This window comes from Brachyistius frenatus, unplaced genomic scaffold, assembly GCF_029030835.1.
Source record: "Brachyistius frenatus isolate BFR_SWC_R1_liver_20210118 unplaced genomic scaffold, ASM2903083v1 Contig_1, whole genome shotgun sequence".
NCBI classification, from domain to species: domain Eukaryota; kingdom Metazoa; phylum Chordata; class Actinopteri; family Embiotocidae; genus Brachyistius; species Brachyistius frenatus.
This window is the reverse complement of record NW_027210600.1, coordinates 8,761,322-8,786,191: the sequence shown is the minus strand read 5'-3', so window position 1 is coordinate 8,786,191 and position 24,870 is coordinate 8,761,322. Positions and strand designations below refer to the sequence as shown.

The 24,870-nt window shown below is 41.6% G+C and overlaps 1 protein-coding gene across 1 annotated transcript; it reads left to right on the top strand.

The window, feature by feature from the left end:
• Positions 1 to 1,361: 1,361 nt before the first annotated feature.
• Positions 1,362 to 22,131, top strand: golim4a (golgi integral membrane protein 4a). The gene is made up of 16 exons (XM_069688565.1): positions 1,362 to 2,031; positions 11,556 to 11,630; positions 11,840 to 11,889; positions 12,207 to 12,260; positions 12,854 to 13,004; positions 13,601 to 13,683; positions 13,936 to 14,019; positions 16,225 to 16,431; positions 16,550 to 16,819; positions 17,345 to 17,619; positions 18,283 to 18,359; positions 18,533 to 18,606; positions 19,123 to 19,332; positions 19,772 to 19,840; positions 20,061 to 20,159; positions 20,903 to 22,131. Exons 1-16 carry the CDS (start codon positions 1,845 to 1,847, stop codon positions 21,053 to 21,055), a joined length of 2,118 nt encoding a protein of 705 aa, XP_069544666.1. The 5' UTR covers positions 1,362 to 1,844; the 3' UTR covers positions 21,056 to 22,131.
• Positions 22,132 to 24,870: the final 2,739 nt, after the last annotated feature.

The window sequence follows — 24,870 nt, the reverse complement described above, 5'->3', positions numbered from 1 at the left end:
GATATGGGTGGACTAACTGACTTTAATTTCTGAAAAACTTGTTTTGTTTTGCATATATGAACTTATAGTAGTAACGTTCGAGTTTTTTCAAGTTTTTGCAAATTATTTTTGTATTGCACAATTCATACTTCTCAATTTCTCCTAAATGAGCCTGTCATACTTTTTCTGTCTAGTACAAAAAGTACATATTTATTGTTTATATTGCTACTTTAGAACATGTAGTATTTATAAGACTAGTTGGTGACACTGCATTACTGAGACAGTTATTTCATTGAAGTATAATGTTCTTTTTCAGATGAATTTACCTGTATAGAGCCAATAATATTGTCATTGTGAACTCTGGGTCACAGTATGTTTCCTGAAAATGTGGTCTTATAATAACGGTATATTGTACAAAACTTGAATAAACGACATGATATCCTAAATTATGATATTTGTCAGTGTTGTTTTGCTGAGAAGGAAATGAGAACAAAGACTCATATTTCTTTAAGCCAAACATTTTAAAAGGTAGAATCAATACTTCTGTACGAACATTGATCATGTCTCACATTATGAATGTAGACTCTTTTCTGCCATAGCACAGGACTTGACTTTCTTAGAGTTTATTAGGAACTAATCCCCCAAATATTCAAATTAAATATATACTTTACACAAAAATAAATCTGGACTAAGTATGTTCACATTATCATATCGTAAAATAAAACTATTTACAAAGCCAACTGAATTGCTGGAAAAAGCCACATTTTTGTGGGTTGTTCACTTTTTGATACGTGGTTCTCACAGGACACCGATGCTACAAATATACAATGATTATATATAGAATATGATGCATTACTGTAGATTACACTATACAACAGTATGCAAAACAGTTCAAATTAGCACAAACACAATTACAGCTTTAAAATGCACATTATGGCAGCAGTTATATTCATCCAAAAAAAAACCTCGCATGTAATAGTTAAAACACTGACAGGGAGTATTTCTTGCATAGTCTATACTTTCACCGTTGACATTTCAGTGTATTTAATACATTTATTGGGGTTTTGATTGTGGAACTTTTGCTTGTAGTGGAATATTTTCCCAGAGTTGGTGTTTGTACTTTTTCTTTAAAAAGGGGACCTGAGTACCTCTTCCACCCCTGTCTATGTTATTCGTGCAGATATTCCGTAGCTGGGATTACAACAGGTCTTTGTAAAGGGCTAACTACAAGTCTCCAGTCTCTCCACCCTCACATTCCTGGCCGCCTTTTGATCGAGCTCTGGAGCGACCAATTGATAAAATCCCTTCCTCGGAGGGCGGGAGGAGGGAACTGTATGATTTATCGGAGGTGGGACTTCCTCCTGAGTTGCAGTTGGATGGCAGGCAGCTGCTCGCTCGGCTGACACGTAACTAAAAGTTAAAAGGTGCTATGGAGGCCTCGTCGTGGACTTAACTTTTCAACAGGCTTGTCTGAACTGCGTCGGAAGCGCAGAAGGGTTGCTGGGGGGAAGAGGAAGAGGAAGAGGCGAGCGGAACTGTGTTCGTCCTGCGTTTCAAGCAGGGCAGAGCAAGAGTTTGACTTGGAAGTCAAGCGGAAATCTGAGCGGCTACTTTGAAGTCGCAGGGGAGAGTAGTGAGTGGAAGTGGCTCGGCAGAAATAATGCATACGAAAGCAAATATTTAGCGCCTAACTCGTTATTTGTCTGCGTGGAAATGCTCGGGGAGTGAGGGGAGAGGTGGTGGTGGTGGTGGTGGTGGGGGGGCTTCTTCAGTCTTCACCGGGAGGTAAAAAGTTGTGGGGAAAGTTTCCAGCAGCAGAGACGGGGCTTCCTCGCGCAGACAGCGGGGAGGGGTGCGGGTCCAACATGGGAAGCGGGGTGTGCTCCCGGAGGCAGCGGAGGATCTTCCAGTGCTTGCTGCTGGTCACCGTAGTCTGCGGGATGATGTACGGGGGCATGATATCGTACGAGATGCACAAACAGCTCAGGAGGACGGAAGCCATGGCGCTGAAGTATCAGCAGCATCAAGAGTCCCTCTCGGCGCAGCTCCAAGGTAAACACGGTGAAGTGATTGAGTGTTGTGTCAACAGCTGACGGAGGTGAGCCCTGGGTTCTCTTGTCGATCGAAATGTCACACCAGACTCCGCCGACAAAACCGCAATTTCTGTGTTGTGGGTTTTCCACCGAGCGCGTACACATTTTCAAACAAACTTGAGGACTTCATACGATTTAATACTGACCGTACATCTGTTCGGCATTCCGCTTTGCCCCAAAAAAGCTTGAAAAAGTTTGTAATTTTGACCAAAATGCGCAATCTGTTTTTAAGCAAAAAAAAGAGCCCATTTACACTTTCACACTGCTTAAATGGCTATATTATATTCTTTTCTTTCTGATTTATGGAAGTCAATTTATTATTTTGGGGTTTCGGGCTGATGATGGGACAACACCGGACATTTGAATACATCACAATTAATCTGGGAAATTTTAAAGGCTGTTAGTATGCTATCCCAGAGGCAAAATAATTCATTGACAGACCACAGAACAGAATTTTTTTTTCCCTGATTAATCAGTAATAAAAACAATCACTAGTTGCTGCCCAAGTTGCTGACCATGAAACGCAGACACCTGGTTCACTGCCTCCCAAGGCTCACCTCTGCAGTATATGAGAAAGCCACAATTCAAAGTTCAAATAAGCACTTGTATTGTGCGTGTATCAGATGCAAGAACGGCTCCATAAATAGAGTCCCCTGAAACAGGCCGTCTGCCGTCTGTCTTATCCGGACTGTAAGGATCCTGTAGCCAAGCTGTGATTTACTAGGAACCCGTCTTTGACCTTTTGACCTAATTGTGGCCAAGACCTCTAATCTTGTGTTAAACCAGGTTAAGGTGTGAGCAGATTGGGCTTTAAAGTTCACCAGAGGATTCCTTTGGTTGAACATGTCTGCTTTCTGCATGGGCTTACAGTAAAAGTTCAATTAGACTCCACACTGCCGAGAACAGCACCACAACAGTTTGCTGGTGACTGGAGACCATGAAACACAGACACCTTGTTCACTGCGTCCCAAGGCTCACCTCTGCAGTATATGAGAAGTCATGAGGTCAGCTGGAACATCTGCTGCTGCCAGACACAGCTGGAGGAACAGAGGAGGGAAGGGGAGCGCAGTCATTCTTGTTTCATGCGAAGCAAGCTAATAAAAACCCAATGTTAAATGTAGTTTTCACTTTTTATGTCTATCCAGCTTGGTACACGTGGAACATTATGTTGTCTTGTTAGCTAGTGAACACAGTATTCTCAAAAACGAGTCATACTTACACCAGATAATCTGATTTGCTTTTGGAGCACCTTTCTGCATACATTTGTGGGCTAATGAGGGCACACTAATATCCCAGAAATTGCTTTAACTTCTTTACTCTTTTAGGTAACGCATTCAAGTTTATACCAGATATGTAGAACTCAATGGCAGATGTTTCAGTATAAAAATCTTTGCTAATTTATTAAATGAATTGGTTTAATTAGGAGGAAATATATTTTTCTTGTGAACGCAATCCCTCAAAGAACAACACAGTAGAAATTTCACACTTGCAGGAACCTGTTATAGATGATCTCATTCGATTCGGTGTGCCTTGCTGCACACATTTGCATTGTAATGCGATACAGCTGATGGTTTTCAACTTCTTTCAGCCTTGATGATAAACTGCTCGTACTGTTAGCATACATGTTGTTTTAATCATGGAGATCACGGTATAAAACAACCCAAATGCCTTGACCCTCGAGACTAAGACTCAGAATATAACCTCCATGTTGAACTGGAGGATTTAATGTCTCCCAGTTGCTGCCATAGTAACCTTTTCTCCCAGATTTTACATTTGTTACATTACATTTAGCTGACGCTTTTATCCAAAGCGACTTACAACAAAGGAGCAATTTTTTTAGGGTTCAGTGTCTTGCTCAAGGACGCTTAGGCATGTGGACAGGAGGAGCTGGGATTGAACCACCAACCTTCCGATTAGTGTGCAACCCACGCTACCAACTGAGCTGCAGCCTCCCTAGCCATTGAATCAGGCTTAGTATCAGGCTTAGTATTTGAAGTGACGTGCGCATGCATCTGCATTTTTAGAACAACCTATAGGAACGTACTCTTTCTGAAACGACCTGTGATTGGACTTAAGCCTCCGTCACGGGGTACATTTTCTAAACCGTGAATACAGAGCCAAGAGAAGGTGCAGAAGTCTACTCCTCTATCAGACCACTTGAATCACAATATGCTGAATATTACTATAACATTTTTACCCAATGACACCAGAAACACTGCTTTCCCCAGCTTTAAGTTAGATACACAGGGTCATATAGTCGGGCTCCAGTCCTGTATTTAAAAGTCTGATGGTGGCTCAAACACATTAGTTTCCATTCAGATCAGGGATTACCCATGTAAAGTGCCTCTGGTTACAGCATTGTAAAGGTTTATTGGCATCACGTCACCGGCTATTTAGTAACAACCAAGAAACATATTTACTGAAACCTCAACATTTACTGCTGAAAATCAGGAGATATGGACCTCAGACACACAGGCTCACATTAATAGACCTACATTATATCTCAATGTACTTCCAGCAGAGTGTTTCTATGGAAACATCCAGTTTGAGGAACTTTTTACTTCCCCGGCAGCTCTACAAAGATTAAACAGCGTTGTCCAGCAGTAACCTCACTGATTTACTCCCTCCATATAAACACACCTAACCACCCTCAGTTGTGCTGACAGGATGTGAGGTTTTGTGTCCTGCCATTATGGCTCAGGATTAAAATTAACATCCGGGCGGAGAGCCCACTCCTACATAGCCTTTCAGAACAAGGTTTGCGTGCCCACATCAGAGAGGCAAAGGTATTAATGTGAGCCAATTTAATGCAGCCTTTAATCGACATAAGTAGCAGTCATATTCCCATCTCATGCACTGCGTTGTCCAGCAGACCTACCATGGAGCTGCCCTGAAGCTCGTAGCCGTCGTGCCTGTTACAGTATGTGCATACGGAGGCAAAGTGTGTGTTTTGTTGTCAGAATAAGAGAACAACCTGCATTATGTCAGAGAGTGTTTAAATCTTCTTTCTTAGACCTTGAAGATTGTTTCACTTCAACGTTAAACAAATGGCTCCCATTTCAAATTTTAAAAGCTGCAGTAAAGCTGATGTGCCTGGAAACGGAGAGAAGGCCTGCATATTGTGACACTTTGAATGAAATGGGTATAGCTTAACTCCATCTTGCTCAACTTGCGCGCCACACCCTTAACTTTTATTGTGAAGCGATGGATCATTCAGCCTATCGCAGGGCCTGGGCCACTTGATATCCACAACCGACTGCTGTTTCCTTGTGCTATATTTAGAGGTGGGCCATAGCTCGGGGGTTGTTAGCCAGCCATATTGATTGACTGCTGCCCGCTGTAACCGTGGGCGAGCAGTTGTCAGTCATTTAAAAGGATCAACAGGCACTTTAGCAAATGTGTCCCTGTGAGTTAACACCCATGCACTCCCTCACAGACCACATTGTTTGCACATGATTTGCAAAACTTTAATCAAATGGAATTGAAATTAGATCAGCGACTTCTGTGGGACGAGATGTAACGTGCAGGACCTGTCGCAACAGATCACTTGATGTCTCAAATGTCCACATCTCTCTGGCCTTCATCCTTCATCGTGAAGTTCATTATTTTGGTCAATGAAAAAGTGAGTTTATTGCTGGTTTCCCACCTGTATGAGGTTTCTCAGATACATTTTTTTTTTTTTTTTGTGACAATTTCATTAAAAAAAACCAAGACAAAACGGGACATCCGGGCTGCCTGTCTGAGCAACCTTTTGTGGAAAACCAATTTTTTTTTGGCCTAGTTTACAAAGGTTTAAATGAGGACTCCTGGGTGTAAAGGTACCTGCACAGGTTATTTTTTTTTACCACTGGATAGTAGAGCGAAAGTTCCAGGAATTTCCTGACTAACAGGAAGTTTTGAAACCCACAAAATATTTCAATGGATGTTTTGCATAAGTTTGCACTGCCTGCTCCTATAAGAGAAAGATGAACATAAAAGTAGTAATTCAATTACAGTAAGACACTCAATAACGTTGATTTATACAGTTTGGTTTGGTCATGACATTTGAATTGAAATAGTTTATATGATTGTTGTCTTCTTTCCTTATGTTTTTACCAGCGCCGGGTAGTAATGTGTTACTACCGCCAGAAGGTGGCAGTAATGCATCTAAAAGCTGTTTGCAGACCGCCATTTAACAATTTGGCCAAACGTGTGTGGGGATGTGAGATTAGATGCTACATACAGGAGAAACATGCAAAGACGACTACAGCTGTCAAAAGGTTTGAAGTGTAACACCGAAAAGAAGCTCGCATGAGTTGAGGCGAGGGTTTTCAAAGTTCGGTGGCATTTGTTGAGTCCGAGTTTACGATGAGAGTGACTCGCCCTCTCTTTTTCTGTGTGAGTGAGTCTTGAGTTGTATTGCAATGTAAGCCGTGAAGCAGACTCGCTACAAAATGACCAGCTTGTGAATTGAAAATTCTTGCTGGAAGTGCACGGAATCAAATCTAAACGTGTGATGTCTCTTTGACCTGATAGTTGACTCTGGACCAGTTCTAGTCCACTGGAGGACGACCTGAATGCGGTAAGGACTAGCTTGTGAGTCAGATTAGCTGTTGAAGACAATGGTCACGATTATGTGTGCACGGCTCCGGCGTTCTGTAAGCTCTCTGACCACCCAGGGAAAATAGGTTCAGGATACGTGAAACACTCATTCACCTTCTTCTGCGTTATCAGAAAGAGTGAAAGTCTGTTTAATCTCACGCCTTAAGTTGAACTGGCCTCTTGTGTTTGTAAGTCTGTGTGTACACAAGGGTCTGAGTTTGAACACGCACACGCACCCAAATCGGCCACAGACAAAATCCTGGACCCCCTTCACCGGTCCACGCCGTTAGCCAAATCCAACCAAATCCAATCTTCCCCTGAGTCTGAACCAGGAAGCCAGTAAAGGTTACCACTGTAGAGAGCTCCCTTATTCTCGCTCTGCAGATACACTTTAGCCACACTGTCAGGGAAATGTTTCATTGGTCTGAGGGGAAATCCTCAAACAATAAATCTTCACTCCCATCCTCAATGAGGTTTGAACTATATAAGGGCAGATGTGAGATTGAGCGGTGTGTCGTGTCGGCGAGAGTTTGGAAGTTGTTGCTGGTTTGTGGGAACGTTTTATTGGATTGCATTTCTGATTTGACAGAGGAGGAGGAGCTAATAGTAGCTCTCGGCATCTGAAAATTTCAGTGGTTCTATTTGGAGTAAGAGTTTTTTTTTCACTTGGGAATAATTTGAAATCCAAACTATGTGGGAGCAAAAGGAGAAAAGACCGACTTTTCTCTTTCGGTCTTACTCTATTGTGTCAATGTGAAGCTCATTGTGTGTCTATATGTAAATTCAAACTTTTTCTGGTGGTGCCTTATGTTTGTTTTGATAATTCACATGCACATTCGCCAGACATTGCTCTTTAGGCTGTAGCTTCTTTGTAGCCGTGTTAACCCCAAGGGAGAGGGTGTGCACTGCGTGGCCTGAGCTGAGCTCATCTAACAGCAACATGGCCTCATCTTTGGCACAGCCAAGGTGGTACAACGCCTCCGAGGAGCAAAATAAAACCTCCTTAATGTGACTAAGATAGACATCCACCTGACGAGGACTCGGAGAAGAGGACAAATTTGAGAGAGTTTGTCGGAGTCCAGCCATTTTTATGAGCATTTAGACCTGAAGGTCAAACTCCACTTCTGAGGCAGTCAGACAAACATCGATGTCCAACCGTTAGCGGTAGTCACGCGTCGTTAAACATTTCAGCTTCTTAGGTTTGACTAGAAAACAACAGGAAGGCCCGATTTAGAATGAAACGCAGCACGGAGTGCAAAAAAAACAAAACCATCCCTTTATTGGAACAGAATCGAATGATTAGAACCATGTACGCTTTTATCTGTCCACGAAGGGGCAAACATTGGCATAAAATGTCCATGCAATATATATATCAAGATTATGGTAAATTGGAAGTAACTCTTTATGTCAACACCACAATTGTCACCACTTTTGTTTTGTATATTGTCAGAGGGTAACTTTTATTATTGTCCTTTATTAGTTTACATAATCGCTTTCCACCCTGTTGCTCCTTTATTAACAATTCTGCCTCTCACCATGTCGCCACACGTGTGTTTGCCTGGCTGTCTCCTCCGTCCAGTTTCTCTTGCTAAATCTGGTGCTCTTTGCCCTGCCTGCGCCCGTTTCACCTCCTGAACGGAAGCGTTGCTTCACTCTCTTTGTTCGTTCTTCTGATTCTCTGTCCCTACGCTTACCCACTCTTCTGCCCCTCTCCTTCTCACATTTGCCGTCCCCCCGAAACGATCACAAGATAGATGCAGCGAACAGCTTATCCTGGAATCTGTTGAGGTGGCACTTAGAGGGAAAAATAGCCGCATCATCAGTTTGAGCGCCCGGCCCCCAACGGCAGGAAGAAGTGAAGACTTTATATTCACTGTCCAGTTGTTTTTGTTTTTAATGGGTTAAGTTATCGGAGCCAGAATATGTGTATAAAGTGTAACGTGAGAGGTGATCCTTACCTTCTTATCTTTTAAGCACTGCGTAAAGATTAAGCGCAATGAAGTGTTTTTTTTTTTTTCCCAGAGTGTTATTGAACGTAACCATTATTGTCTTTTTGTACGTGCCAAAACAAAGTTACAAAATGGTCTCATGAGAAGCAAACACTACTGTTTTTATTATTTTGACTCTCAGTTCTGTCTGGAGGCCTCGGGAGTTCTCTAGAAACATCACTCACTAGTCTGTTTATCAGGCTTCATCTCAAAGAACAAAAGTGAGGACGGTCGAGCAGCTAAACGGACACGAACAGGACTTGCGGCATGCAAACCTGACATTTCTTATTCGCATGTTGCATTGTTTGTGTGCAACTGCCTGTCGGATCAGCTTCAAAACACTTATCATACCTCTTCTGTGGGCTGATGCCTAATTTCAATCAGGATTATTTCTGTTTTATTTGAATATCAAACCTGATGAGAGAGGAAAAACAGAGGTTCTGAACTCGAAATCCGTCTGAAAAAAGTGAGTGCGAGGACTTCAGAGGACATCTGAAGAGATTAGAAGTCAATCTAAACGCTAAAGCAGCGGCATTTCCGTTAAATGAAGGGGTATTTAAGAGCTTCTTGGGTATGAGGGGACTTTCAGGACCATTCTGTTTACTTACAATTATGTTCAGATGATTTACCATACTCTCACCTTGACGACATTAACACAAACATTAGTATCCAAGGCAAGGCACACGTAGTGGTGCTTCAACACGTGCTTTATTTTAGTTGTTGTTCAAATCGGATTCGCTCTATCTTGGTGGGATTCATTCGGACAGGTGTGCACACAGTAATGGCTTAAATCCACACAATCACACTTGCGAAGACGTGGCGACCGTCTGGTCCCAAACACACTCTGGTTCATTTGTGACGGAGACATAATCTTGAATTTGAGCCCGGCTGCCAGGTGTACTCTGCCTGTTTGAGCTAAGCATCAAGATTAGCTCCATTGTTCTGCTCAGCTGTCTGAAGGCAGCCAGTCTTCACTGCAGTATGATATTTACGAGATGTTTTCTTTAACCCTCCTGTTATGTTCGTTTCTTAGATACAGCAATGATGTTCCCGGGTCAATGTGACCCAGTGCATGTTTAATCATCCAAAAGTTGTCAGAAACCCAAAAATCCTAATAAATATAGTTTGTACCTCATCACCAACACGGTTACTAACAATTCAATCAGTTTTTAGTGGAATGGAGTTATTCACCCCTCCATAGATCATAGTTCAATTAGGATAACTCGCTCGTTTTCAGGAAAAATACATGTTCAGACTATTTTTTAGGTACACTGGAAAAACCTAGATGTAAATTGCATTAGTCTGCCATAACATGTATTGTTTTTCCTAAATTTTATTTGCATTTTGAAGCTTTCTTTTTTTTCATGGGGTGATGTAGATAAATCGAGATGAGACACCTCTGCTGTTCAGGGTCATATTGACCCGCTCACTCAAAATCAAGCCAAATCGACTTATAAGGATTGCGTTTCAACCAGCTCCTTCCACTTCTCCCCCCAAAACACGTGTCCCTTCTAGATCAGTCATTTCTAGAATGACTTTCTGTATTGAGTTTTGAATGACCATCTCAAAAGCTGACTTGATGTCTGTGACACGAGTCACCGCCGTCCTGGTGGGGCCTGGCACTGTCTTTACAATATTTTCGGCAGACGGTCTCGGCTGATGTGTATTGGGTGAGGATGACCACTGTATTTCACGATTTTTTGACACAAATGTCTCACTTGGAGGAACAGGTCTATCACTTTCCTCATCTGATGGTTCATAATCAGTACCGTTACAATCTGAATTGACCTCAAGATGGTCTTCATCTTCAGACACATCCTCCTCTATTTCGCTGTCGTGATCAAGGATGTGCTCCAGAGCCTCCAGGGCTGTCATCCTTTTGTTTCTGTTGCTCATGTTGTCCTACAGTAAGCTGCTGAGTTGTGTGTATCTGCAGAGTGTATAGTTGGTAGGACTCCCAAGGAACCATTTTGTATGTTTCGCCACTCCCTGCTAAGTGTGGGCGCAGTTTTCCTGCGGGGGGGAAAAAAAAAAGGTTCCCGTCAAAATAGTATCTGTATTTCTCACACAAGTGGGGTAGTTAGAAAGAGAGTGCATGTGAGATTGGGATGAAATTGTGTGTGGGTGTGTGTGTGTGTGTGTGAGAGAGAGAGAGAGAGAGAGAGAGAGAGAGAAATGGGGTGAAACATGGTGGGAGGGAGTAAGAAAGACTGTCTCACATTTTCAAAGTCAAATTGACCCGAACATAATCTCTGTAATATAAACTTGCAGGGAGGGGTTGCAAATACATGATATTTAAAAAAAAAAAAAAAAAAAAATGTTTTACCTTGATTACACTAATTAAGGCAAGCAGAAGAAATTTGATACAGAAAAAGTACTTTAAAATATTTTTTCTAGATTTTCAAACTTTGACCCGCAACATAACAGGAGGGTTAAGTGTTTAAGGTAGCACTCCCAAGTTTACAAACTCATCAACTGATTAGGACGAGAGCAAACTGACTATAGGTATGGAAATGCCCTTCGTCTACTTTCAAGAACTCTCCTACCTTCCATGTTTTTATTCTTGTTTTGAGTTAGAAACCAGCGGAACCAAACCTTTTAAAGGCCTTTGGACTAGTAGATCTTGTCTTGGAGAGACTACTGCAGCTTTCTGCTTATGGACGAGCTGTCATGTACTAAGATCACAGACTCTCATGTCACTCATAAATTACATATGCTCTCTGTGTCAGTCTTCCTAAAAACACATGTTTAAGCATCTGGAAGCTCATATGTTTTTTTTGTTGTTGCTGTTTACATATTTGTATCGCAGCTCATTTTTTTCTGTTCCACCTGGTCCGAGTGGACTTCAAAGCACTCTGTTCTTCTTCCCTTTATTTATCCCCTCTCTTTCCCTCCATGCTTTTCCTGTGTTCAGTGGTGTATGAGCATCGCTCCAGGTTGGAGAAGTCTCTTCAGAAGGAGAGGTTGGAGCACAAAAAGGCCAAAGAAGGTGAGAAAAATCACATCTACACTCAATCTGACTGGTACAGTTTATTTCCTTTTTAAAGAAGCCTTAGGAAATTCATATCTCATTCTGAGATGTTCAGTATGGCTTAAAACAGATATTAGAGTGCAATAAAGTAATACTTTGTTTATTGTGTGTCATGTGCATTTATAAATTCCTTCACATTAAAAACTAGCTTCATGTGTGTTTTATAGATTATCTGGTTTACAAACTCGAAACACAACAGTCACTGAACAAGGAGAAGGTATGTTTTTTTTTTTTGTTTTTTTTTCTTCTATTTCATGACCAAGTAGAAACTTACTTTCACAATTTATTTATTCTGTCTCTTATGTAGGTGGCCACCAGGTTTTTCCTTCTGTTTGCAACACCTCGTTGAATGTGTGAGGAGCTTTGGGGTGTGAGCTTTAAGTGCTCTGCAATTAGCGTTGCTGTCATGTCCCCGACCAGCTCTGTAAATCATTTTTCACCATTATCTGTTGGTACACAAACGGTTTGCCTGGACTACAAAGACAGTGGTTCTATAGGTTTTTTTTTCTAACCTTTGTTTTTATGCTCTAACAGCAAGACTCCAACAGCAGATTAAACTCTTTACAAGTGCAACATCAGGTGTTAAAGGTATGGCTCATCATAATCCCAACACGCACAAAAATACACTCATACTCGCCCTGTAGGTTTCTGTCTTATTTCTCTTTACACAGATATCTGCATACTTGACCTTCTTTTGTCCTTTCGTTTAAACATGCAGACTGTCCCTGACCTTGTTATACGTCATCAGCGTTGCCATAGGTTGAGGATGTACTTGTGGTGGGTGGCGTGGCGTGTGACCAATGTGCATGCAGAGTTTCATGCAGTTAGAGGGAGAAGAGTGTAAACTGTAGGTATCTATAGCTATGAATTACAGATATCCTCTAAACGCCTCATACTCAGGCTATCAGTAGACCCTACAAGTTACAGGTCGTCCCCTAAATGCCTCACGTGCAGACCATCAGTACATTTACTGAAAGCACTTAGTTTTTGGCCACACAGTTGAATAAGTTAAATAACGTGTTTTAATGTAAATTTACCAAAGTTGAAAGCCAACGATTTTGATGTACCTCGGCGGAATACGCTGCCTCCTTCTTCTCTTTGTTTTCTTTTTATATGTAAAGGTTGTGTGTGTGTGTAACAGGGGTAGAGCATATGATGACAAGAACCTTTTTTTCTGCCAGAGTCAGAATGACGACCTGAAGAGGCAATATTACGAGCTGCAGGAGCAGCACCAAGTCCAGGGCGTGGACCACAGCCGGCTGCTGGACGAGCACAAGGACCGCTACGAGAAACTGCAGGAAACCAAAGAGGTGGAAATCTCCCAACTCAAAGGTAGTGACGGTCACACGGAGAGGGGGTGGGGGGGGAACAGTCTACGAGAGTCATTATTTTGCATTGGATAAGTTATCTCTGCTTAAATTCTCTCTGAGTTGGCTGTGATTATACTGTATCACTACATCTAAACTATGTATATATTTGGGCATTGGCCATTAGGTGCACAAAATGAAGACATGCTGCACACACTTACAATAAACTGTAATAAGTGCAGTGTAGCCTTATGTAGTACTGTCATCATTAAATACTCTTATTCTGTCTCCATCTTCTGACTTAATAAAATACTGCATGTCTGAAGTAAAGCACTCTCTGCTGAGATTTGTAATCCTGGATTAGAAATGTTTTTGTCATACCCATTTGATATGTGCTCCAAGCTTGATTTCTTAAATCTGAATTCCTTTGGCCTCATCGCTATAAAATATCTACTCAGATAACTGCCATTCATAATAAGTAACGATAAAGCGCAATAACAAAGATTAAAAATTAACATGAAAATAGGAGGGATCTAATCATTTTTAAATGTCTTTTAGGAGAATATTGTTCTTGTCAAAGTGCAAGCGTTCTATTCATGTGTTTGCTGTTTGTTATGGCAGATAATGCTTACAACCTAAAAGAGGAGAATAAACAACTGAGGAAAGCCCACCATGACATTCACACACAGCTGCAGGATGCACGGGTGAGAACAGACTCAAACAGTTTTTTCATGTCTTTGTGGTCCACGTTTGTCTGCGTCTTGTCATTTTTCGAGAGTTGACGAAGCATCAAAGTTGTGCCATCTGCCTCTCTGGAAAATAAAGATATAAAGCTGTGACAGTGGTTCAAGAAAACGAAGAAAAACACGCTGTCTTTACCTAGATTTACTTTAAATAAAATATTTGGGCAGATGCATTTTAATGCTGCTTCACTTCTGTTGCACCGGCGTGTTCAGGTTCAGCATCAGGACCTGAAGGCATCCCACGACCTGCTCGCACTGACACTGGAAGACCACAAGAGTGCGCTGGCTGCAGCTCAGGTAGGACAGTGGCACAGAAACGCAGTCTCACTTTTTGCTGCAATTGCTGAATACAAAAGCTGATTAATGCTGAATATCTGCCTGCTTCACACATGTCGAAGGATTTTTGGTCACATTTCTAGTGTTACAGCAGTGGTTGCTTGGACTCATTTAAAGGCCTTGAAATGTTTAACCATTATTCTTTTCTTTTTTTTTAAGAGAAAAGAGACGTGTCTTTAAAGTTTAATGACATTTTAAGAACATGTCAGCAGTAAAGCTAAGAGAGTATAAAAGGAGTAAAACGGATAGGTTGATATGGAGGTTCTGTTACTGGGAATCAATGGCCTGATCAAACACAAACTTGTACAGAAAACTGAAGCGTAAGTCCTGGAACTAGTGTGTCCCCAGAGACGATATGAAACTCCAGCTGTGTTATCACTATGCTGTTTGTAGGATCAAGAGGAAGTAAAACATCCCCTCAGCCTAATTTAATCTTCACAATAAAGCAGAAAAAAAAGTCAATTTTAGTGGACCGTTCAATCTTCACTAGAGGAGGGGGAGAGGAAGCTTGGTTTTTAGCTAATTAGATGAGATCGTGCTGTTTCTCCTAGAGAGTGACCTTTGAAATGCCTGAATGGTTTATTGAATATACAGTAGTCTGATGATTTCCTTTTTGTCTGCATTGATGGATAGTCCCTCTCTCTCTCTCTCTCTCTCTGTCTGTCGGTCTGCATTTGCGAATTCGTTTCAAAGCCTGTCCTGCTTTCCATCAGTGCCTCTGATTGGACAACATGCATCCTTACACACTCTTTTCCTTCCCCCTAGGGGGGGTTGGTTAAGTCAGGGCTGTCAGAGTAGTACATCTAAAGCACACTGCAGCCAATCGGGCAGAAAGCTCTACTGGAGAGACTAGTGCGAGATCAGGGACAGGGGGAGGAATTTGGGAACAATGTTTTGACTTTAACCCTCTGGTCTGCTCAGGAAGTATGCCTGTATGTATAAAAGGAGTGCGCCACTGGATGGTCAATTTGAAAAGAAATGTCCGTATGGCCTCAGGGAACGACAAAGTGTGCAAATTTTCTGATCAAGAAATGTTATTTTTTCAAGATGCAAGTGAATTATGAATCATGACTGTGTTGCTGTTTATTTACAACGAAAGTAATAACACTTGGAATCACATTTAACAACGTACAGTATTTTCATCTGTGGTCAGGGCCAGTATTAAAACGTCCTCTATTTTCTGGTACCGATTCAAATGTTTAGCACCTGTTGGGTTTTTTTAGGCGGGCATACTACTGTCTTTAAACTGACTGGAATCTGTCTGTATCCCAGAGGAAACTATCTAATGCTAAAACACGGCATTCTTGGTCTGGTCTGGGTTCCTAGTCTCGCTTGCTGTTTCTGGAATAAAATATTTGCTTATTTTGAAACCGTAGTTTGGTTTCAAAAACATTCAACCTTTGAGAACGTAGCCCTGTTTTTAAGAGAAGAATAGTTTTCTTTATTCATACTAAAAAAGTATTTGAAATATTTATGGAAAGTCTGTGATTTTAATCCCAGAGATGCACACAAATGCATTTTTGTTACTATTTTTTTGCCAGCCTTTTTTAGTGACCCCAAGTCACCTTTTTTAAAAACGTTGTTACCACCTGTCGGTTGCATTGTGTTGAAAAACCTCCAGCTGCTGTTTCACTGAGTCATGACATTAACACAGCTTCTATTGTCATTTTCTAATTAGCCAACATGCTGATGATGACAAGTTGACATGTCATCTGCAGTTATAATTGTCTATATTTCACTAATAGAGGGCTTAAGCAGTCATCCGTCAAGACTACAAGTTGTAAATGTTAACGGATAGTTAAGATGTGTGGATGCGCTGCAGTTGTTTTTCACAGGGTCAGAGGTCAAATGGTCCATAGAAGGGTCTCTGTGATCAACTAAAGAACTTAAAAACACACAGCAAGAGAACATGGAAGAGGACACACGGCAGCGAGACTGATTTTGCTCAAGCCAAGATTTTTTTTTTTTTTTTTTTCCCCATTGGTTATAAATGTTGTCTAAAAATTTGAAAAGTGATTTACTTACAATTAATAAAGGCATAAAGCCTTTGTAAGTGGTGACCTGTTGTAAAGCGGAATCACAGTGAGACTCATGCAGCATCACACAGGTCCACAGAGGTTTTCTTAGTCTTAACCTTCCTGTTGTCGTGTTTGCTGTTCCCTTTAGGTGCAGGTGGACGAATACAAGCAGCTCAAGGAATCCCTGAATAGGGTACCCAACCTGGCACAGCCGGAGCATCACCTCGTCCCCCAAGCAGCCGCTTCCATTGCTCCCAAGTTCCATGTCCATGAAGCCCAGGAGGCTAAGCAACAAAACCAAAATGACGAGCCCGTCCATGAAAATCACCAGGCTCACCAAGAGACCAAGTCAAAGGTAATGCAGGACTCTTTGTGATCACGTGATTATCAGATACGTTTATCCGGAAGAAGGTTTACTGTAAATATGAAAATGCAAAGATTTAATTATTTCTCTTGCGACTTTTTCCTCTCAGTTGGACCACCAAGTGGAGGACGGGCACGCCCACACTGAGATCAGGTCTCACCCCAGTGAATCCCAGCACACCTCGCCGGAGAGGGAGGAGGATGGAGAGGGAGAGGCCGAGAGGAGGAGGGAGCTGGCCGAGGAGGAGATGGCCCAAGCAGGACAGCCTCAGAAGCTGGAGGAGGACCCGGACCAACCGCAGGACGAGGAGGAGGAGGAGCCAGCAGAGGAGCAGCCAGACGAGAACGCCTTGGACCGACAGAGACGCCAGCCACAGCAGGTCAGAACTGGTCACTCCGTCTTATTTCCAACAGGGTTCAAACAGGCCTCGAACTGCTTTAAATGTCCTGTATCTCACTCGGCTATTTTTAGTTTAGACATTTAAAACGTGTTTTACATAGATATGGCGTCACTTAAAGCGTTTCAGATTGTCTTAATAGAGCAACATAAAACAATTGTATTCATAAATAGAATGTTAATCCTTGTCATATTGAGGGAACAGATACTGCTGAAATCGGAAATTTCATAATTTAGCTTTAATCCCAGTGGAACTTGAATAAATAACAACCTTTTAGTGTTTACTTCCCTGATTTATGAAAACGTGCACATTATGTGTTCTGCTCATTGTTTAAGATGTCATTTTCATCTCCCAAAGAATAACTGATACCATACCAATACATTTATGTCTTAGATTAGCACCAGCTAAATGTGTTTGATTTGCTGTTTTTTTTTTTTTTCTTTTTCTTTTTTTCTTTCTCTCTCTCTTGCTCTACATTTTTGTTCCTTGCCTCGTCTCGTCTCTAAGGATGCCCGTGCGGAGCAGCTTCAGGAGGCCCGCCTGCAGCACCAGGCGGCGCCGGCCAAGTCGGCCTACGAGCAGCAGCAGGAGCAGCAGCGCCTGGAGGCTCAGAGGGCCGAGGAGCGCAGGCAGATCCAGCTGCGACAGGAGACCGTGCAGGCCCGGAGAGCGCGGGTGCTGAGGGAGAGGGAGCAGAGGCTGAAGGAGGAGCAGGCCAGAGAGGAGCAGCAACACAAGGAGGCTGACCGACGAGAGCAGCAAATGAGAGAGGAGCACCAAAGGTCAGATTTCAAATTGGAGTTCCTTAAAATGACTTGCGCAAGGAGTTAGCTCCAATTAGAAATATATATCTATATACTTGGCTTGCATCAACTCTGAGCTATCTATCAGTGCAAGTAGTTTTAGGTGTCCAGATTTTGGGGATTAGCGCCTTCACGTCAACACAAAAGAGGAAAATGCTATTTATTTTGTCCTGTTCAAATTATTGAAACATATGAATTAAAATAAGCAATTTCTTGAAAAAACTTTTAGGTCAAATATTAACTTATGAAGAAGAAAAAAACAGAGTGACCCAGACATGGGGTGTTTCATCTTTAGTCATGTTGCTGCATTTGTTTATAAACCACATCCAGATACTGCAGGGAATCAGCTGTCCGGTAAACACAGCTTTTGGCCATTTTCTTCTTTCATTTAATTTATTAATGTTAGCAAATAACATTGACTTCCTGCAAACTGGAATATAAATAATTTAACGTGAAACTAGAATAAGTCTGGCACACAAACAATCCAGTTAGATGTGTATTGATCACTCAGAGGAACACTAAAACTGCACTGTGGCGAGCAGTAAAGGTTTTGGTTTTATTGATTTTGTGCTTTTTTTTTTTCCTGAACATGAATACATCTGTTTTGATGTGGCTGCCCTACACTGTCATTGTTGTCATCAGGAAGAGGACAGAGTATGAGAACATGGACAATGACATTGTTCAAGGAGAGGAGGACCGTCACATTGACGATGAAGACGGTAAGACAAAACCTGGGGTGCTGATCAACAGTCAAATGCTTCACCTATGACATTAAAATGTAAATATTACATTAAAATATACTCCGAATGAATGTTTCTTGGTATCTGATGGTGTTCGACGAGTTCACACAAGCAGCTGGTCGATTTAGTGGCTTTTGTTTGTGCGTTAACAGAGAGAGATGTTCACATGTTACACGAGGAGGAGGAGAAACAAGAAGCGGATCACAGAGTGCCGCTACATCGGCAGGTGAATGTCTTTCGGTCTCTCCACCCTGCTCACTATCCACCTGTTAAAACATGTCCTCAGCAGCTGTCTGTCCTCGCAGCTCCTTCGCTCACTCACACCGGTCTGTCGCGTGTCACACAACCATTCAGCCATCCGTCTAAACTTTGATTCTTTAATCGTCCCTGCCCATCATGCTACACTGGAGTGAGTGTTCATCTTCCCTCTCTCAATCTTCCACTTGTCCATCAACCCAGTGAGCCATTAAATCTTCTGAATACCAGCAAAGAAATAAAATCAACATTGCAGTACGTTGAAAGCACTGTATTGTTATAACAACATATTAAGCTTGAAATCCTCTGCACCACCGTTTTATTACATCCAGGTTATCATGTTGTTGTTTTTTTAACCACTTATTCTGACTTTTTTTTTTTTTTTTGCACCAAGTAGTTTTTCTCTCTCTCTGTGCAAAGTTTCAGCCACTTGTACTGCGATTACTCCGGCTCTTCTTATTTTTGCCGTGATCTCTTCCTGCACCAGGGTGCTGTAGATGGTGAGCTGGATCCCGAGGACGACCCCAACAACCAGGGAGAGGATGAGTTCGAGGAGGCCGAGGATGACCGGCCGCAGCACAGAGTTGTTGAGGAGGAAGGGGGGGTCGATGAAGAGGAAGAGGAGCCGGCAGCTCCAGCGCAGCACACGGAGACCCACCCGGGCCCCGAACAACCTGCTGTGGAGGAGGACCTGGTGGTGAGTGCGGAGGACGGAGACGACTAAAAGAAAGAGGAAATACGGAGGCGAGGTGGTCAGCGAGGCACAGATGCTGCCGCATGTTCGGCACCAACAGACCCAACTGTAGAGATAACAGCAGCAGGAAAACATCGAGTACTGACATAAGAAAAAACATCGGCAGTCAGGGTGGAAAAAAAAAAGCTGAAAATAGGAAAAAAGAGCAGCACAGCTACAAGCTGAATGCACGCGCGCGCACACACACACACACACACACACACACACACACACACACACACACACACACACACACACACACACACACAAGCTCATTGTGCCATAACAAAACTGACAACGAGGGTTTGAGGACTGAAGACATCCAGTAGAAACTCCAGGATGTAAGAAAATAAATGGGTAATTACTGTTTTAACTTGTGTGTGTGTGGTTTGTGTGTTTTCAGATGGCTGGAAACCCGGATCAACAGGAAGACGCACTGGATGACCAGTACCAGGACGAAGTAGAAGATGAGGTAACACGTGCTCAGACACGGTGCTTTACATAATGAGCAGTAATATAAATATGTATAGCGAGGCTCCCACTGACCCAAACCACCAGGAGAATACAACTCTTTTTGTAATTGTTTAACTGTGATGTAAGTTTCCGTGTACCTTTCTTCTGACTTCTCTTACCATGACAACAGACCCGCTTTGTTCATGTAATCCTTTTGTCTGGTTGTTTTTTCACCGAAGGCCCAAGAGGAGGTAGTTGGCGGGCAGAAGAGAGAGGAGGAGGAAGAGGAAGTGGAAGAGGAAGGAGAGGATCCGTATAAAGAGGAGAATATTGAACAGGTGGGTTCTGTGGAGAACCGGTGAGCAGGTTTTGATACATGGTGACACGCATCGTCCAACAGCCAGTGCAGGGAGTTGAAGCGGTATACTACGGAAAAATGGCCATCACAATTCAATTTGTCTATTTAACGGGACATTCATTTTCAGAAATGCCACGCCAACTCAGACAGTACAATTCAGGTCAATACAATAAATAATTTTATTGTTTTGTAATATTTCTTGTGTAATTTAAGTACAATCTGAAAAATGTTCGAAGCTTTAGATAACCAGCAGACCACAATGCTGAGATGTCCTTGAGAAAGACATTCGACCAGTTATTGCTTCTTCTTCTTCTGTAACTAACCATCACTTCTGACCTTGGAGAACACCAGTCATCTTATCTCTAGTCCCTACTTTTATGGCACTGCGTGTGTTTACGACTGTTACAAAAAGATTTTCAGACTAAGATGAGTTATATAAATCATTTTAACGCACATGAAGCCAAGTTCCTTTTCCCCTTTTCTTTGCCAGACTTGCATCACTCACCCTTTTGTGTAAATTCAGCTCAGTGGCGCTTTCACGCTCAGGTTCATTCATGCTCTGCTGTACAGAGAAGAACAATATAATTTCATGTCTCCAGTTAAATCCCCATAAATGTCCAAAAGTGTTATTAAGCTTAGTGGGAAAATATCTGAAATCTAATTATTGGTTTTAGCCTGTGCATTGGGCATAACATGTAGTTGTGTGCTTGTGAATTGACCCAGGATGAAGTAAAAAACCAGGAAGGACCAAGAAAGGACGGGGATCACAAAAATGGTGTGAAGAACGAGGAAGAGAATTACGAGGAGGAAGAGGAGGAAGCGGACGAGGATACGGCTGGTCAAGACAAGGGAACCCACCGGAGGGCCGAGATGTAGGACGGACGCAAACACTGAGCGGTTGCAGTGCCTTTTCGGCTGCCTGTAGAGCCTATCAGGTCTTTTCTTTCCCTCGATTCCCAAAGGAATAAAACCAGCCATCCATTTAGAATTCCAAATAGGAAAATTGGGATGTTATGTCTGGAAGATCAGGAAACTATCCCAAACACTGAGGGGATGGAGCAGATCAGCTGACACTGTGGAAATGGACACAATTTGTAGGGTGTAAATGGGATGTATACTGTATATTATTATTTTTTTTAAATCCTTTTACTTTTCTGTTTACTCGCACGTCTGTTTTTATTTTGTCGTCTTTTGAAAAGTCAAACGGAATGTATTTTTATCAATATGCTGTCTTTGAGTATGTGTAAAGGAAGCAAAGATAAATTATGTTATTCTAATGTCCTCATTTTCAGGCCTTTTATATGTATGTTTTATGCAGACAGTTGTATTCTTTGTAGAAGTCAAATGTAAATTTTACACCTTGCATTCCAATCAATCAAGTCGTTTTCTGTTATTTATTGTTGATGGTAACAATTCTGACAATCATGAAAGGTGCAACTTTTCTATGTTTGACTGAAGTAGCTTTTGTCATATTGGCTTTGACCAACTTCTTGCTGACACACAGGAGCATCTTTCTTTAAATATCAATCAAAAGGACATTTCTGGTGAGGCTGCTCTGTGCGGAACCTGTCATGCAGAGATGTGCCTTTCCATTCTTGGAAACCTCTTCTAGGTCTTAGTCATTTTCTATTTGAAAAGCATTTTAATAGGACACTAGATATAAGAGCAGGCCAGTTAGTGCTCCACCTCTGATCTAATGCTTCAACATGGCCTTACATGGAGATCTATTTCATGTCAACTGCTGGTGTGAATTAAATTCACAAACCTAATGCAATTTACTGCAGCATCTTTGGTTCTACTGTACAATGTACAGTAAAATCCGTGCTGCCTATTTGTAAATTTGTACACCAGTTATATTTGATTAAAAAAAAAGTGGGATTTTGATTCTACTGAACCATGTTTGTCATCTATATGGTGGATTGGGAATAAAGAGCTCTGTTGGTTTCAGATAACTGGGATTAAATTGTCTTATTCTTATTTCTACCTTTTAAAAAAAGGTACATTTTAAAGTTGACAGGAATCGGTCATTAGTGGAGTCAAAGTGGTAACTCGCACCCTGCCCTTTATTTTAAGGTGTCTGGTATAGTTTTTTTTCCCCCCCTCTGGATGTTCTTGCACAGAGTAGAGCATTCCTCAGAGTTAAAACATGTAATTGTGGTCTATCTGTATCTGTCCACAATGTATGTGAAGAAAAAAACCAAAAAACGTATATTACTTACTTAAATCATGAAGCTTGTCGGGGATGAACACTGATGTGACAGCATGACAGATGCCAAATTATGCAGTGAATATCCTGGATGAATAAGGGGTTCATAAATCAAAAACAGTAAGTACATTCAAAGGCATTAGTGCTGTATTCTGCTTTACGCTTCGTCAATTTTGTCCATGAATGCTCTTGTCATTAAAATGCATTATTATCACTCGGTGTCAGCCATGATAAAAGCTTTATAATACGGTAAACTGTAAAGAATTATATTAAATCTAAATTCTTCCTTTCCGACCTTGGATAGTTTTTTTTGGAAAGTATATGAGATACTGCCGTGTATGAAATGTTCACTCCAACCATTTTAAAATGTGGAGGTGACTTATCACAGTTTGTCACCATTGTCCAGGTCCAGTGGCGGTTTGTTCATACCAACCTCGGGAGAAAAACAAACATACTACTCTAACATGTAAAACATAAATTAATTATTTTGCTTGTAAGGTGCATCCGGTAGTGTGTCAGCACCTGTAAGCAACCAATAAAAAAAAATGGTTTACAAATTATATTTAGTTCAATTTCTGTGTAAATACATCTACTTCCTGGTACAGGGCGCTGGCCAAACGAGGGTGAATGCAACTCGTTCAACTTTTTTGCCAACCACGTGACCCGAGACTGCTCTTCGATTGGTTGTTTCAGATTTTCCACACTTCTCTGCGCCCCGGACCCGCCCTCTTTTATTGGCAGCGAATCAGTATTGTTTTACATGACGTTACCTTTCTTTCATGTGATTGGACAACTCTCGACGCCGTCCCCGAGGTTCATCTCACATCCGCCGTGACGTAATTACACGGTTACTCCGGCGTCTTTGCTGTCTTTCTGGCAGTGTGAATAATTTAATATAATTTTTTACAGCTTACCGTATTATAAAGCTTTTATCGTGGCTGACACCTGGTGATAATAATGAGGAGCTGTTGAAAATTATCATCCGAGTAAATGTGTCAATATCTGTGTCATTCATTCAGTATTTTTCCATTCACTAACTCTCTCCTGTCATTTCAGGCCTGGCCACGCCCCTCCAGTCAATCACGTGATCCTCCTTGTCTACACACCTGCTCCGCTTTCTTCATTAACCCGGGGAAGCACCGGAAGGTAACACTACTGCAATGGCGTCAATGCAAGTTGTCCTCAAAAGTATACAACTTTCTCTGCCTCTACCTTTAGTTTCTATGCACAACGTTACTTTTGACAAAGACAGCTGTCCAGCCTGACAGTGAAATATTAGCTAAAGTTAATGGGTTAAGACGCTATCTAGTGTAGATGCTGCTGTGGTCGCACAGAATAAATTAACTCGATCAAAACTGTGGCATTATTGTGGTCTAAAAGGTTAGTTGCTCCTAATATACCGTGGTGGGTTTTGATGTGATCCATGTCTAATGTGATTTTTTTTTTTTTTTTTTTTTGGATGTTGGAAAAAGCAGTGAAATGTCCCTTTTTTTTGTTGCATTTTTACAAATAGAAACAAGATTTCAGAAATCAGAAGCTGTGTTTCACAGGATGTTATAGCTCTCTGGGATAACGTAGTCCATTTTTGACCTGTCGAAGCAGTTTAAAGTGATCTAGTGTTTTTTTTTTTTTTTTAAACCAGGTCCAATGTGGTCAAGATATGAAAAAGCAAAAAGGGGGAAATTTCACTTCTTTTTTTTTCACAAGTGGAATAAAGGTTTCACAGATTGGGTTACGTCACAAACAGAAGACATACAATAGTCTGTTTAGTAGGAGTCATTTTTTTTGTTTGATTATTGTTATTTTTTTTATATGGAAAACTCAACGGTACCTGTCTCCACTGAGGTTAAAGACAAGATCAATTCCTTAAGCTTTTTGGTTGTACACTTTGTAGCTTTTCAATTACAATTTGGGCTCCCATTATTCTTGCAGGTATTACTTGTGAAGGCAACCCAGTGAGTTTTTTTTTTTAGGAGATTCTTGTTAAAGCCATAATGCTGCAACAATGTTCTGATGAATGTTCTTCGCTTCATCAATGGAGAATCTGCAGTCAATTGTTGGGATGCTCCTTTACTGTAGATGAATAGATCAATGTATTAATGACTTTCAGCAAGCTCATAACTTGACTTAAGCTGGCAAGTCTACTTTCATAAAGAGGATTATAAATATGTAACGAGCAGAAGGGGAAAAAAAAAAAAAAAATCCTAAACATGAATTGTTGAGTTTACAATCACGGGCGCTCTGCTGTTCTCATCAACACTGCAAGCCAGAAATGTTCCCAAGCTCCCTGCCTACCTTCTTCTTTATCAACTTATATCTGTTCTCGAACAGAGAGGTAAGAACATTGCGTGTGAACTCAGCTCGCGCGGGAAGTGAACCGACAAATCAGGATGAAATGAAAATCCGACGATAGAGGGAGGGGGGAGGGGGGGTTGACTGAGAACGGCAATTAGCTCTAATGAACAATATTTGTCCCCAACACACA

Excerpts from the sequence above, each read along its gene's own strand:
- golim4a (XM_069688565.1), top strand. The coding sequence starts at position 1,845 with ATGGGAAGCGGGGTGTGCTCCCGGAGGCAGCGGAGGATCTTCCAGTGC. Across the intron at positions 11,890-12,206 it reads AGTCACTGAACAAGGAGAAG|CAAGACTCCAACAGCAGATT; the intron begins GTATGTTTTTTT and ends ATGCTCTAACAG. Across the intron at positions 13,005-13,600 it reads GGAAATCTCCCAACTCAAAG|ATAATGCTTACAACCTAAAA; the intron begins GTAGTGACGGTC and ends TTGTTATGGCAG.